The 15,404-nt window shown below is 42.5% G+C and overlaps 1 protein-coding gene across 2 annotated transcripts in view; it reads left to right on the plus strand.

Moving 5' to 3' along the window:
- LOC126323728 (uncharacterized) overlaps positions 1–15,404 on the plus strand; it is a 104,703-nt gene that overhangs the window by 66,785 nt on the left and 22,514 nt on the right. Inside the window, exon 1 of one of the 2 annotated variants that reach the window (XM_049994731.1) lies at positions 4,511–4,658. The exons of the other annotated variant lie outside the window; for it this stretch is intronic. Within the exon in view, the coding sequence (XP_049850688.1) occupies positions 4,583–4,658 (76 nt within the window). The 5' untranslated portion in view covers positions 4,511–4,582. Of the gene's footprint in view, positions 1–4,510; positions 4,659–15,404 lie in introns of those variants that run through there. 2 annotated transcript variants of the gene reach the window in all.

Here is a 15,404-nt window from a genome sequence, read left to right on the forward strand (position 1 = left end):
TGATCAAATCAAAACACGTAACAAAACCACAAAACTTGCCCTACATCCACTGCAGCATTATACTCGACTTCTGCTGATACAGGAGCAATCCATCTTTCTTTCTGCTGGTCACACTAATATATTATCGCAAACTACACTACCTACTTAGGCTGTTTACAGATGACGCTATCGTTTATCGACTAATAAAGTCATCAGAAGATCAACACAAATTGCAAAACAATTTAGAAAAGATATCTCAATGGTGCGAAATTGGCAGATGCTGTGGGTGAATGTTGACGGTGGCAGCCGCTGTAGCGAGAAGGTTGACGTATTAGCGAGGCAAGATGCCCCTGTAGACACTGTCCTTCATCGGAAATTGTCGTACACAGACCACGACGTGATGTCAAGAGCCACGGAAAATCCAAAGTCAAGAGATGAGGATCGTGTGCCACCAAGCGAAAGGTGATTATTATGTAGTGTTACGTCCCTGAAATCCTATAAAGCCACGGTTCACGAGGACACATTCGAACCGAAGAACAATTTCCACCATCATTCGACTCCGCTTCAACCACGCCTCTTTAGCTCTCAGTCGAATCAACATTTACCGTTCCCCTCCATGTTTTTCGCAATGGAGGGACGTCTACAGATGTTAAAGTAACCTCTGGCGTGCCACAGGGGAGTGTTATGGAACCATTGCTTTTCACAATATATATAAATGACCTAGTAGATAGTGTCGGAAGTTCCATGCTGCTTTTCGCGGATGATGCTGTAGTATACAGAGAAGTTGCAGCATTAGAAAACTGTAGCGAAATGCAGGAAGATCTTCAGCGGATAGGCACTTGGTGCAGGGAGTGGCAACTGAGCCTTAACATAGACAAATGTAATGTATTGCGGATACGTAGAAAGAAAGATCCTTTATTGCATGATTGTATGATAGCGGAACAAACACTGGTAGCAGTTACTTCTGTAAAATATCTGGGAGTATGCGTGCGGAACGATTTGAAGTGGAATGATAATATAAAATTAATTGTTGGTAAGGCGGGTCCCAGGTTGAGATTCATTGGGACAGTCCTTAGAAAATTTAGTCCACTAACAAAGGACGTGGCTTACAAAACACTCCTTCGACCTATATTTGAGTATTGCTCATCAGTGTGGGATCCGTACCAGATCGGGTTCGCGGAGGAGATAGAGAAGATCCAAAGAAGAGCGGCGCGTTTCGTCACAAGGTTATTTGGTAACCGTGATAGCGTTACGGAGAAGTTTAACAAACTCAAGTGGCAGACTCTGCAAGAGAGCCGCTCTGCATCGCGTTGTAGCTTGCTCGCCAGGTTTCGAGAGGGTGCGTTTCTGGATGAGGTATCGAATATATTGCTTCCCCCTACTTATACCTCCCGAGGAGATCACGAATGTGAAATTAGAGAGATTAGAGCGCGCACGGAGGCTTTCAGAGAGTCGTTCTTCCCGCGAACCACACGTGACTGGAACGGGAAAGGGAGGTAATGACAGTGGCACGTGAAGTGCCCTCCGCCACACACCGTTGGGTGGCTTGCGGACTATAAATGTAGATGTAGATGTAAAGTGTGAGTCTGAATCGATAGCTGATGTAAACCACATCTCGATCTGATGTTCTAATTTTGACTGTGAAAGATTAGACGTTTTACAAGCATTACTAACGCTGGCATACCACTGTCTCCTCAATCTGCTTCTTCTTCTCTTTCGTTACTATAATTCTTAATTTCCTTGCGAGCACTGGGAAAAAGTTTTAGTGGTACGCATATTTCGCTATTATGTATTTTTTAGGATGGAATTTCAGAAGTGGTGCGAAATGACAAAACTATCTAATTTACTTCCAAATCTATTTGTTAATCATTTGTGGTGGACTAAATTGTGACAGCCTGGGCTCTTATATCTGCAAATATGCGTTTTTGTATTGCCTTCATGGTACTTTGCAACTATAGCTTTTAAGTGACTGAATAGAGTGTACACTCTGGAGGCCAAAGAAATAAATTAACAGTAGGTCCAGGCATGAGTGCGTAAGGTAGATGGTCGCTGTGGGATGAAGAAACTAAAGTCAAAGTATGGCAAGCGACACGACTGAGGAATTCCCATCAAACGACCCTCTTAGTTGATAACCAAAACAAACACATTTTTACTTTACAAAGATTTTTGCCTGAAGTTAAGATACGACGAGGGCGTCGGTAATAGGATTAACTAGGCACCGAGCACGCAACATTTGCTAAATAACAGGAACCCGCTTAGTGTAAAATCTCTAACTACTGGTTTCGTGCACGGCCCGTTGTCAAAATATCTGTCGAAAAAACATCATAAATGTCGTATAAGCACATGTTTCATATGCCAGATTAATTGCAAACTTTCTCAGAATAATAGACAGGTATGCTTGTATATCAGAAACATCCTTGATACAAAATATCGTGCCAGTTGTGCAGTGCTTGAGATCGTCGGCTCTTGTTTACAGAAGCGGAAATTATTTCGTACCAACTAACATTTCCTCCCTTTCCTCGATTCCTGCTCTTCGCATCATCGCCTGTATATCTTTGTTCGAAAATGACCATTGCACACTTATAGTTTGAACCTTAGTTTTGATTAAAAGTGACACCTTCATTTCATATTTTTGGACTCGTTTCAGCAGTTGATCATGTAAAAAATTGGCCTCTCGACATTTCATGGTGGTCTCAGCGCCATAACAAAAATGCCACCTATTAGTATATAATGATAATCTACGTGGTAACGGCGGGTCGCTGGCAGTGGTAACTCTGCTAACATTGGCACTCTACTGGAACGATCCGCCATTACGTATATAAGCTATCATTACATACCAGCAGACAGCATTGTTATCACGGAACAGCGACTGCGCATTAAATCTCGAAAGACAAAATATTAAAATAATGAACTGCTAAAAAAGGGCAAAAGTATAAAAAACAATAGACAATACAAAAGAAGATTAAAAAAAAGTAAAACAAGGGTTCAGAGTTAGTTGTGTTCAAACATCACCTTCAAACAAAAGTACAAGGCTAATATACGTGTTTTGTACATAGGATGTTAGAAATGAGAGGAATGGAGGATAGGGAGAACTTGGACACCAGTATGAAATAATCTCAACATCTGTAATTGAGAGACAGCAATCTCAACCACCCCATACCATCACGCCGGATGATACGACAGTATGGTGATGACGAATACACGCTTCCAGTGTGTGTTCACCGCGATGTCGCCAGACACGGACGCGGCCATCACGATGGTGTAAACAGAACCTGGATTCATCTGAAAAAAATACGTTTTACCATTCGTGCGACCAGGTTCGTCGCTGAGTACACAATTGCAGGCGCTCCTGTCTGTGATGCAGCGTCAGGGATAACCTAAGCCATGATCTCCGAGCTGATAGTCCATGCTGCTGCAAACGTCATCGAACTGTTTGTGCAGATGGTTGTTGTCTTGCAAACGTCTCCATCTGTTGACTGAGGGATCGAGACGTGGCGGCACGATCCGTTACAGCCATGCGGATAAGATGCCTGCCATCTCGACTGCCGTTGGGATCGAGCACGGCGTTCCGTATTACCCTCCTGAACCCACCGATTCCGTATTCTGCTAACAGTCATTGGATCTCGACCAACGCGAGCAGAAATGTCACGATACGATAAACCGCAATCGCGATAGGCTACAATCCCACCTTTATCAAAGTCGGAAACGTGATTGTACGCATTTCTTCTCCTTACCGGAGGCTTCACAACATCGTTTCACCAGGCAACGCCGGTCAACTGCTGTTTGTGTTCGAGAAATCGGTTGGAAGCTCTCCTCATGTCAATAAGTTGTAGGTGTCGCCACCGGCGCCAACCTTGTGTGAATGCTCTGAAAAGCTAATCATTTGCATATCACAGCATTTTCTTCCTGTCGGTTATATTTGGCGCCTGTAGCACGTCATCTTCGTGGTGTAGCAATTTTAATGGCCAGAGTGTATATCACATCTTCTGATTTCCGTCCTATTCGGATAGTTCTTTCGTGGTGCGTGTTTTTTTCTTTATTTTAGAGTGTACACGAGAACGTCATTGACGCACAGTTCGTGAGTACAGCAAGACAGGTACATTTCCTTAAGAATGAGGCATCCCTGGAGAAAACGCAGAGACGTTCCTTGGCCATCCTATTTTCTGACAACGTGTACGCAGCTGAGATGCACCTGGTTGTACCCATGTGTACAGGCATGCGATATCAAGGAGAAACGATCAAGGGGATTACAACGGTAGAAATCAAGGCAGCAACGGAGGCGCTGTCCGAAGACATTTGTGGCTTTACTGGTTCTCAAATTCACTTAACCATCTTCCTTCTTTTGCAACACAGGCAACAAGAAACCGATTTCGCCTCATGATAACTGTTGTGCAAGTGCAGGTCGAGAGAGGTTCGCGGAAACGCTTGTTGCTTGCCATGAGAGATAAACGCCTTGTTCACCGACAGTCGAGATCTCTGGCAACGATATAGCGGTTGGGCTGACCGCTACAGTTATCTTATCGGGCAAGGGACTACTCAGTGAGCTCTGGCAAACACTCGACTTCATTCTCCGAGAGACGCTTGTGATTGCACACCGAACATCATGGATCGAACGGCAGCTTCCCAACTCCTCTTCCTGGCGTGTTCCGTCATTCTGGTCCATCAAGGCAGCTCTGCAGGTCGGTCGCACTGTATGACATTTGTACTTTACTTACGAGTTAGCTAAGATACTGCGTGCTTCTCTCCGTAGATTTCACTGTGTGCTGCAACTGGTGTTTACTGCATTCAAATAAAGACCTTCTTTATTCCACGGTGATCGCGCCTCTCTTATTTCCAACGTTTTAGCAAAGTCGTATGTGTTCTTTATAGCGCGTAATACGCTGAAAACTCTCAGACTGGATATATATTGTCATTTATTTGTGACTACTGAATTGAACAAAATATTGTCTCAGCATCGTGTGTGTTGCAGCTGGTGATTCGAAAGTGCCTACTAGATTAAATGTGTTTCTCGGAATGGACCTTGGCACTCACCTTTGCTCGTTGTGGGGAAATTATTAGGTGAAAAACCCGAATAGGTCTCATCGGCTTGGTCAAAGGTTCAATTCTCAAATCCCCTGCTACCTATGATCTACTTTCTCAGCTTCACACAATCAAACCTAAGTATTTCACCTACCTTGCCGGATTGCTCTACTTGGTAAGAAAATGCCCACAAAAACAATGACGCAGGTGGTGTTCCAGATGCTGCATAGTTCTGATCTGTATCGAAACTAAGATCACGTGTACAATTTTCTGCTGAATGAATGATTCATCGTGGAAGACGACAGTATATCACGTATTTCTTTTCAGTCGGTTTCAACACTGTTGTGAATAACGAGTGCCTTCACAGATTCCGCTCACTTGCGAGAACAGTTCCTTATCCGTAATAGGTTCAACAAACAAAATAAATTTTGCGAATGACAACAACCTGTCGCGTTGGCTGTCGTTAATTGGATTAAAACTCAATTATGCTTCTATTTTGCTTTAACCACTTCCGTGCAGTTTCAACTGTGTAACCATCCTCAGGTGGGAGTGCATCGTAGCTAAAACAGTAAACATAAAACATCCGGTAGTTATTTAGTAGAAAGAACACAACCACGACTCACAAAGTATAATCCATCAAATGTACAGGATGTCAACTCACATAGTAATAACAAAACACCTGGTGGGTTTACCATACAAATAAAATAAAATACAATGAGAATTAAAATTGATAGCTACACAAAAAGGGATGTGAAGACTTATGTCGTGGCACAACACATTATCCGCCTGAAGTATTTTTACCATTGAAAGTACTGGAATTAACTGTCAATCAAGCGCCCTCCAGGGAGCAGAAAATGCAGTCTGTAGCGGAGCTTGCTCTTGTGTTTCCGATGTCATCTGTATTTATTCGTTAAATAAACTGAATGGAAACACAGCCCAAAGAAATCGCTCTATCTGTTACAGTGTTATATGTGAAAACTCGTGTCCAGTGTCCTTAATTACTTTTGAGAAAAAGGCAGAAAATTCTCAGTACTCCATTACGTTCGACTGAAAAAAAGGTACATAAAAGAAATTAAAATCGTCTGCATACTTTAAAAAAACGTTTCCGTCGCTATGCTTTAGTGAAACGACAACTAGAGAAGATTTTAATACTGGCTGGTCTTGACAGGACTAAGATAGAAAATTACCGTAACAATAATGTTGTCGCATCTATCGAATGAGAAAGAAATGCTACCAATACGGCGACAAGATCTACCGGTACAGCTGATGAAACGACAATTTGAAAGATTTACGATGTACCACAGAATTAACGACTGCGAAAATTAGTTAATAAGAATATTCGTTGGTAACTTATATATATCTGTTGTCTTGCATTGTGAGAGTTTATATTCTCGGATGTGAGTGAAGTTCTGAAATGGGAGGTACCTGCAGCTCCTTTCACCCGCATTAGCGACACTGTCTGAAGCAACAGCACCTTCGCTGGCCAGTGTTGAAGTTATGACAGGCAAATGAAAACTAACCTTGTGTATGTAATTTAAAGTCAGCAGAAACCAGTATTTACTTTAGATAGGAACAGGCACCACGGAAATCGGTTGCACTGAACTGTTGAGACAGAATCCGCGAAACCTTACCACGTGCTCTTAGTTGGCATGAGGCATAAGACATGTGAGATTCTCAGATAGTTGCTTCCAGAATGGATAACATACTCGACCTTAGTAATCTTTCTTCAATTTTTGTGTGATGTGTTGTTAGTGATATTGTACTTAAATTGCTTGTTTTAATGAACGTGGTTAAGCGCACCATTTAATGTTACGGTTTAGCTAATGCTCGCGTGTAATTTATATGTTTTTCGAAACATTTCTCATAATACCGTAATAACTACTGTTACAGAAGAAGGTTTAATTATACTACCATGGTAATAGTCTTAAATATGATGTATAAGTAATTCACTCAACGTAATTGAAGACTGGACAGCAAAATAGGCCATTTGCCAAGAACTTGCTTCTGAGATATCAGATTTTATTTATTTCATCATAAATATTTTCAATGGAAGTGAAACATGGACGATAACTAGTTTGGACAAGAAGAGAATAGAAGCTTTCGAAATGTGGTGCTACAGAAGAATACTGAAGATAAGGTGGATAGATCACGTAAATAATGAGGAGGTATTGAATAGGATTGGGGAGAAGAGAAGTTTGTGGCACAACTTGACTAGAAGAAGGGATCGGTTGGTAGGACATGTTTTGAGGCATCAAGGGATCACAAATTTAGCATTGGAGGGCAGCGTGGTAAAAATCGTAGAGGGAGACCGAGAGATGAGTACACTAAGCAGATTCAGAAGGATGTAGGTTGCAGTAGGTACAGGGAGATGAAGCAGCTTGCACAGGATAGAGTAGCATGGAGAGCTGCATCAAACCAGTCTCAGGACTGAAGACAACAACAACAAATATTTTCACTGGTTGGTTGGTTAGTTGGTTGATTCTGGGGAGAGGACAACTCAGCGAGGTCATAGTTTCCATCGGTTTAAGGAAGGTTGGAGAAGGAAGTCGGCTGTGCCCTTTTGCAGGAACCATCCGGTATTTGCCTGTAGCGATTTAGGGAAATCACTGAAAATCTAAATCAGGATGGCCTGACTTGGTTATGAACCGTCGTTCTCCAGAATGTGAGTCCAGTGTGCTAATCACTGCGGTACCTCGTTCGGTTATATTTTGATTAATAATCTTTTACTGTCTACAGTGAGATTCATATTACTATCGCAAAATTTTTGAAATTTCCTTCTCCTTATGACTGAAAAGTAAAACTTTATACGCAAAAGGAAAAATGTCGCGCGTGATGAATGCCATGCTTTTATCAATTGAAACGAAGTAAGAGAAATGAAAAATTACAAACTTTTCTGTTTTTGTTTTTAATAATTTGATTGCGCACGTACGCATTATGCAATTTATAATTTTGAAGCCTTATTTTTACTTCTTACTAACACAAAGCAATATTTGAATAGTTCTTCGTAGAATGCTCTCTTATCTTCCTTTAAGTTTGGAAGCATCTGTTGCGGATCCCTCTTATTCTTAACTAACAAGTCGTTATTACATCGATGCGATGTTGTGTTAGTATTAATCCATTAATTTTTTAAATCTCATTTCCCCGCTTTTCTGTGAACACTAATGGCTGACATGAGAGTTTTGATTCTGTGTTTGCTTTTACGAAGACACACATGTACAACGTCACCCTTCCCATCTGGCAGCGAATAACAAACGTAGCTTTCCGTCTGTTGTCTTTTGTATCATCATCCCAACCATGATACCTTCTGTTTACAAAAGTAATGTCCATCAGACCGATCAAAACGGAGTCTTGCTTCACACTGCGTTTGGAGCATGGGAGAAGTGGAAAAGAACTGTTCTTTGTTTAAGCAACCCCACCCACCGAAGCTTAAATTTGTAACTTAACGAAGTAACACATAGAGTCTGTCGTTATTCTGGCTAATGAAAAAATTGCTAAGTCATTCTTCTGTAAAAATGGCATAAAATGGGCAAATATTAAGTAATAATGTTAAATATTAGAAACAAGTACTTCGTACATACCTCTTCTTCTGAGTCAGCTTTTCCTTTCATCAACAAGTTTCTTTGGTTCCCAGAAGATTTATTTTCACTTCTATGACACGATTTCAAAGATGCAACAAAAATAATGTTTTTCTTTTCACACAAGTTTACACATTTAAAATTAGATTTTCATTAATCGTTGATATTTATTTATGGATTCTCAACTGTGTTTTTATGACGTTAAAAAAGAATATTTTTCCGTAACATGTCCATTACGTGAATAATAAAACGTTGATGCAAATTGAAAGTGACTGAATATGTTTTATGTAAAGAAGTTGTAAATGGTCGTCATGCACCAAAGATTTGAACTCGCCTATACATGGAAGCTTCTTTGTATTATATTGCATATTTGTTCAGAACCTTCCCCCCGCCATTATTAGATAACGGCCTTTTACTCTAACTAGGTCTATTACTCTTTTATTTTTCTGCTGGAATGTTCCCATGAAACGATAACAAAAGACGCTTGTGCAAACGGATAGGAATCTTATCTTGTCTGGATTAAAGTTATTCCCCTTCTGATAGAAATTTCCACGAGTGACTGCATCAGATTACGCATGGGCACGAAATTAAATTCCTACTACAGTATTCTTTTCTACAGTTCTATGTAAACGTGCAAAAAATTAATAATTGTGAAATATTCCAGTGTTAAATCATTTTCAGTTTTTGGCTAATATATTAACAGTTAAAGGGAAACACTTTTTGGAAAATTTTTATCCCGCCATAAAATCACCCATTATTCCTTAACGTCTTATTTTAGTAGTTTTTGCTCTCAAGGGAGACGAATCTGCCTACGTTCTTTATCAGATATCGAATTGTTAGCACAAACTGACATGTTCCCAGCAATAACAACTGAAACATGTACAATTCTTTATTGATTTAAATTTTATAGTGATGCCTACATTTCCGTAAGACGAAACTGGAGCTACCCTTCTTGAACTATCTGCCGAATCATAGCATCAGCGTGAGGCAAGATACTCTAAATATAATGACCTTGTAGAACGTAGAAATAGGACATTAAATTGGCAATTCGGAAACAAACAGCTGAGAAAACAAGAGAAATCACATCACTTCGCTATAAGTGGAAGGGATGTGCCACAGCTAAAGGCACTGGATACGCTTCGTCAGAGGGAAGATTATCTTCTCAGCCATTGTGAAAGGGTACTGGGATGAAGTAGTTGTGTCTAAGTTCAGTAAACTCAAACAGCATTAGGCGTCAAGAAAGCCTGGCGCTAATACTAGTGTTCGTAGCTAGACACCTCGTCAAAAGGAGTTTCTCACCTTCCGTTCGGGAATGAAACTGAAATTGGGAAAATAATTACAAAACTGCTGGTGCCCCCTGCCACACACCTTGAGACGAGCTGTGCTATATAGATACAGATGTTGTAGGTTCGTATATCTAGTCTAACTTCCTGCAGTTTCTTGACTCTTTGCAATGTGTTCACCATACAAGTAGCTCACAAGTGGACCACAGAATTACTGGGAATACGGCCAATACCTTGGACTACACATACAGGTTTGCTCTTGTTAATAGTGCCCACAGGCCATGCACAACGCAGATCGGGCAAATACCATACTGTTGTTGATAAAGCGGCCGTAAATATCTAATTTCGAAGGAAAAACCGTCGCCAGCCGCAACCAGGCATCGAAATAATTCGACGGTGAAAGTTGGAAAGTTGTGCCGGCCGGAGACTCGAAATAGTATCTCTTGTCTCACGCCTAGGCCATCCAGACATGCTTCCTGTCCGAGCCAAACTGTCAACCTGTCCCTCGCTAATAGCATCCAGTGTCCATTCATCTACTTGCTCGCTGCGAGTACTGTATTCCTGACAGAGGTCCGGACCCTGTTGTGCATCCAAATGTTCGACAACACCGACCACACACGTATACAGTACCTTTGTAGGCGTGGTTACCTTAATAATGTCAGTGCGGATGGGCAACAGGGTCAGTGCATCTTGCGGGAATACAGGAGACGCTGCGAGCAAGAACGTGAATGGACAATCTGCGCTACTAGCGTTGACAGGTTGAGGATTTTAGTCGGAGGAGAAGGGTGTCCGGAAGGAGCGGGAGATCCGGGTTCGAGTCCCAATCCAGCGCGAAATTTCAACCTTCACCATCCAATTATTGCGATTCCTGATCGCGGCTAAGCTCCGTCTCTCGTTCGAAAGGGGTACTTATGGTGCACAGTTAAGCTTACACAGAGTTACAGCCCATATGAGCCACACAGCACTACTGTCTGATCTATCCTCTGACAATATCGGCCGGTAAGTGGGCGGAATTGACAAGAACTTGCTCTGCACGCAGGGCCACACATACGTAGCTCAAGACACTGCTCCAATTGGTGCTTTCCAGGAAGGGAGAGACTGCTCTAGACGAACACTGCCGACGTGATGTACTTCAAGCCTTCGGACAGCACACTCGTATTTCCAACCGCCGACCACATGCAACTACACTCGCTCGTTAAGTGAAGGCCGCCGAGCACTGCGTTATCCGTGGTCAGAAATAATGCCTGAAATCTGGTACTCTCGGCACACTGTTGACACCCTTGTTCTCGGAATATTGAGTTCCTAACGATTTCCGAAATGGAATGCCCTATGGGTTTCTACCACTCCGCGTTCAAAGTCTGTTAATTCTCGTCGTGTGGCCATAATCACGACGGAAACCTTTTCACACGAATCAACTGAGCACAAATGAGAAGTCCGCGAATAAATTATTCTTTTATTCCTTATGTACGTTGTACTGCCACCGTTTGTATATGTGCACGTCGCTATCCCGTAACGTTTGTCACTTCAGTGCATAACTAGTGTCGGTAGAGCCGGCCGGTGTGACCGAGCGGTTCTAGGTGCTACAGTCTAGAACCGCGCGACCGCTACGGTCGCAGGTTCGAATCCTGCATCGGACATGGATGCGTGTGATGTCCTTTGGTTAGTCAGGTTTAAGTAGTTATAAGTTATAGGGAACTGATGGCTTCAGAAGTTAAGTCCCATAGTGCTCAGAACCATTTGAACCAGTGTCGGTAGATCTCTAGTTCACTCAAGTCGTCGGTTGATGAATGAAGAGATATGTCGTGTAAACGAGAGATCTTCGGACTCTAGTAACACAGGATTGGCCCCTGTCATGACTGCACACGAGACTGGTTTTCTCCCAAGATACGTTGGTCAAGGGGCCTGAAGATGGTGTCGTGGAACACCGAAACTCGTCGCATAAGTAAATCAAATGGAGAAGTGATGGCTGCAGATGTTTTGGTTTTCATTTCTCACAAAATACTGTTAAACGCTTTTATAAGAGATGCTACTCGGCTGCTGCACCACGGTGTAGTCACACTGGGCCATCCTCGCCTCCAGATGCCACTAGCACGAAGCGGCTTCCGTTAGCAGCACCCCCATGTACAGCACGGAAGAGCTGAAGCAGCCTAAAACAAAAAAAGTATTACGTATGAAGTCAAAGCCTACGACGTCCGCTGCCGGCGAGTTCAAGCCAAAACTCTTCGTGTACACCAACGGAATTAGTTACTGCTGCTGCACTGTTCAGCCCATGTGTTTGAAATCATAAAGAAACCTTCTTTCTGGGTGTTACAGTTTTCATAACTTTCGTGTATACGTGTCAATGCATAGGAGAGCGCCCACCCACGTGCTGACAAGGTCGTTTCGAGTACGCTGCGGAAGTCTCACTGGGAAGCCCTTACACATCCACCTTGCAGTTCCGGTCTCTCCCCATACGAGGTCCATACTATTGTTTTGGAGCGCTGAAGAAAGGCGTTCGTGGCAGGCGATTTCCATCGGACAAAGAAGTGCACACCTGGGTACAGTCATGGTTTTTCGTGTGTCGCCTCAAACATTTTTCCATGAAGGCATTAATCGTCTTGTCTCACAGGGAGACACGCATACTAACACAGCTATTGTGATTACTTTTGAGATAGTGAACTGTTTACTTACCTTTCTTCCATGTGTCTCGCTTTCTGATGACTGCCCTCAGATACTTGTTCCAATATTCCGCAGCGAATAATATATAGGTTTCAATGAAATTCACAGATAAAACTGGAGAGCCAGTTCATAAACGATGTTTTGAATTCGATAAGAAAAACATAGTTCACAAAACGTTTGGCTTCATTTTAGCAATTGACATACTTTTAATGTGTGTGATTGTGTGTGTGTGTGTGTGTGTGTGTGTTTGTGTGTGTTTACGTAATTTTATGTAAATATCACAATAATAATTAGACTGGTGCCAATTTCGCGCATCATTTTAATATTACGCCAGAGAAACGTATGTGTGTATGAACTTCTTTGTCCTTCAAGGGAATAGTACATATTTTTCACTATGATGCTATTTTTATACACAATTTTAGTATTACACCAGAAACATGTAGGGATACAAAATTATCAATGAAATAATGCAACTTGGCGTCATTTCTACATCTCACTTTATGGTACTGTGGGGGGGGGGGCATGAGGTACAACGCACAATTGGGCTTTTACCACCATTTTCAATTTCTTTTTACATTTTTCCGCTAGAAAAATTTGGCTAATTCTTCAACTTGGATTTTTTTAAATTTATGTATTGGATGACTCATTTTAATACGCCACTGTGACAGTTTGGAAACCATGGTTGGTCATAAAACACAACTGAGTTTTTTCTCGCATCTTGGACTTTGAATAGCTGTTTGATTTTAATACTAGACTGTGACAGGCTGGAGATAGTGGACAGGAGGGGGGAACCCTAGGCGTGGCATGATGATGTCATAAGGAGATGACGTCACTGATAAGAGTGATGACGTAATATCGTCCCAGACACCTCATGACTCTGGTTAAGAGTCTTCGTTACCATTCTACTATTTTTAAGAAGACCATTTTCCTTTGCCTAACACGTTCTACACTATGTGATCAAAAGTATCCGGGCACCCCCAGAAACATACTTTTTCATAATAGGTGCTTTGTGCTGCCACCTACTGCCAGCTACGCCACATCGGCGACCTCAGTAGTCATTAGACACCGTGAGAGAGGAAAATGGCGCGCTTTGTGGAACTCACGGACTTCGAAAGTGGAAAGGTGATTGGCTGTCACCTGTGTAGTACGTCTATACGTGAGACTTCCACACTCCTAAACATGTCTAGGTCCGTTGTTTCCGATGTGACAGTGAAATGGAAACGTGAAGGGACACCGACAGTTGAAGAGTATCGTAATGTGTCATAGGCAGAATCTATCCGGACCATCACACAGGAATTCCAGTCTGCATCAGGATCCACTGCAAGTACCGCGACAGTTGGGCTGGAGATGAGAAAACTTGGATTTCATGGTCGAGCGGCTGATCACAAGCCACACGTTACGCCGGTAAATGGCAAACGATGCCTCTCTTGGTGTAAGGAGCGTAAACATTAGACGATTGAACAGTGAAAAAACGTTGTGCGAAGTGACAAATGACGGTACATAATGTGGCGATCCGATGACAGGATGTCGGTATGGCTTATGCCCAGTGGACGTCATTAGCCAGCGTGCGTAGTGTCAACAGTAAAATTCGGAGGTGGGGGCGTTATGATGTGGTAGCGTTGTTTTTATTGAGGGGCTTGCACCCCTTGTTGGTTTTCGTGGGACTATCACAGGACAAGTCTAAATTGATGTTTTAAGCACCTTCTTGCTTCCCACTTTCGATCAGCAATTCGGGGTTGGCGATTGCATCTTTCAACACGATCGAGTACCTGTTCATAATGCACGGCCTGTGGCGGTGTGGTTACACGACAATAACATCCCTGTAATGCATTGACCTGTGTCCTGTAGAACACCTTTAGGATGTTTTGAAACGTCGACTTCGTGCCACATCTCACCGACCGACATCGATACCTCTCCTCAGTGCAGTACTCCGTCAAGAATGGGCTGTCATTCCCCAAGAAACGTTCCAGCACCTGACTGAACGTATGCCTGCGAAAGTGAAAGTTGTCATCGAAGCTAAGGGTGGGCTAACACCATATTGATTTCCAGCATTACCGATGGAGGGCGCCAAGAACTTGTAAGTTATTTTCAGCCAGGTATCCGGATACTTTTGACCACATAGTGTATATTTCTTTGGGTTGTATTCTGTTAACGTTAAAAATTGGACTATGTCATACAAATCTTTCACTGAAAATAATCTATATTAACCACGTCCTAGAGCATTTACTATCCCTCTTGCAGCACTCTATACAGGGTGTTACAAAAAGGTACGGCCAAACTTTCAGGAAACATTCCTCACACACAAAGAAAGAAAATATGTTATGTGGACATATGTCCGGAAACGCTACTTTCCATGTTAGAGCTCATTTTATTACTTCAAATCACCTTAATCATGGAATGGAAACACACAGCAACAGAACGTACCAGCGTGACTTCAAACACTTTGTTACAGGAAATGTTCAAAATGTCCTCCGTTAGCGAGGATACATGCATCCACCCTCCGTCGCATAGAATCCCTAATGCGCTGATGCAGCCCTGGAGAATGGCGTGTTGTATCACAGCCGTCCACAATACGAGCACGAAGAGTCTCTACATTTGGTACCGGTGTCGCGTAGACAAGAGTTTTCAAATGCCCCCATAAATGAAAGCCAAGAGGGTTGAGGTCAGGAGAGCTTGGAGGCCATGGAATTGGTCCGCCTCTACCAATCCATCGGTCACCGAATCTGTTGTTGAGAAGCGTACGAACACTTCGACTGAAATGTGCAGGAGCTCCATCGTTCATGAACCACATGTTGTGTCGTACTTGTAGAGGCACATGTTCTAGCAGCACAGGTAGAGTATCCAGTATGAAATCATGATAACGTGCTTCATTGAGCGTAGGTGGAAGAAC

Source organism: Schistocerca gregaria, chromosome 2 (genome assembly GCF_023897955.1).
Source record: "Schistocerca gregaria isolate iqSchGreg1 chromosome 2, iqSchGreg1.2, whole genome shotgun sequence".
Taxonomy (NCBI): domain Eukaryota; kingdom Metazoa; phylum Arthropoda; class Insecta; order Orthoptera; family Acrididae; genus Schistocerca; species Schistocerca gregaria.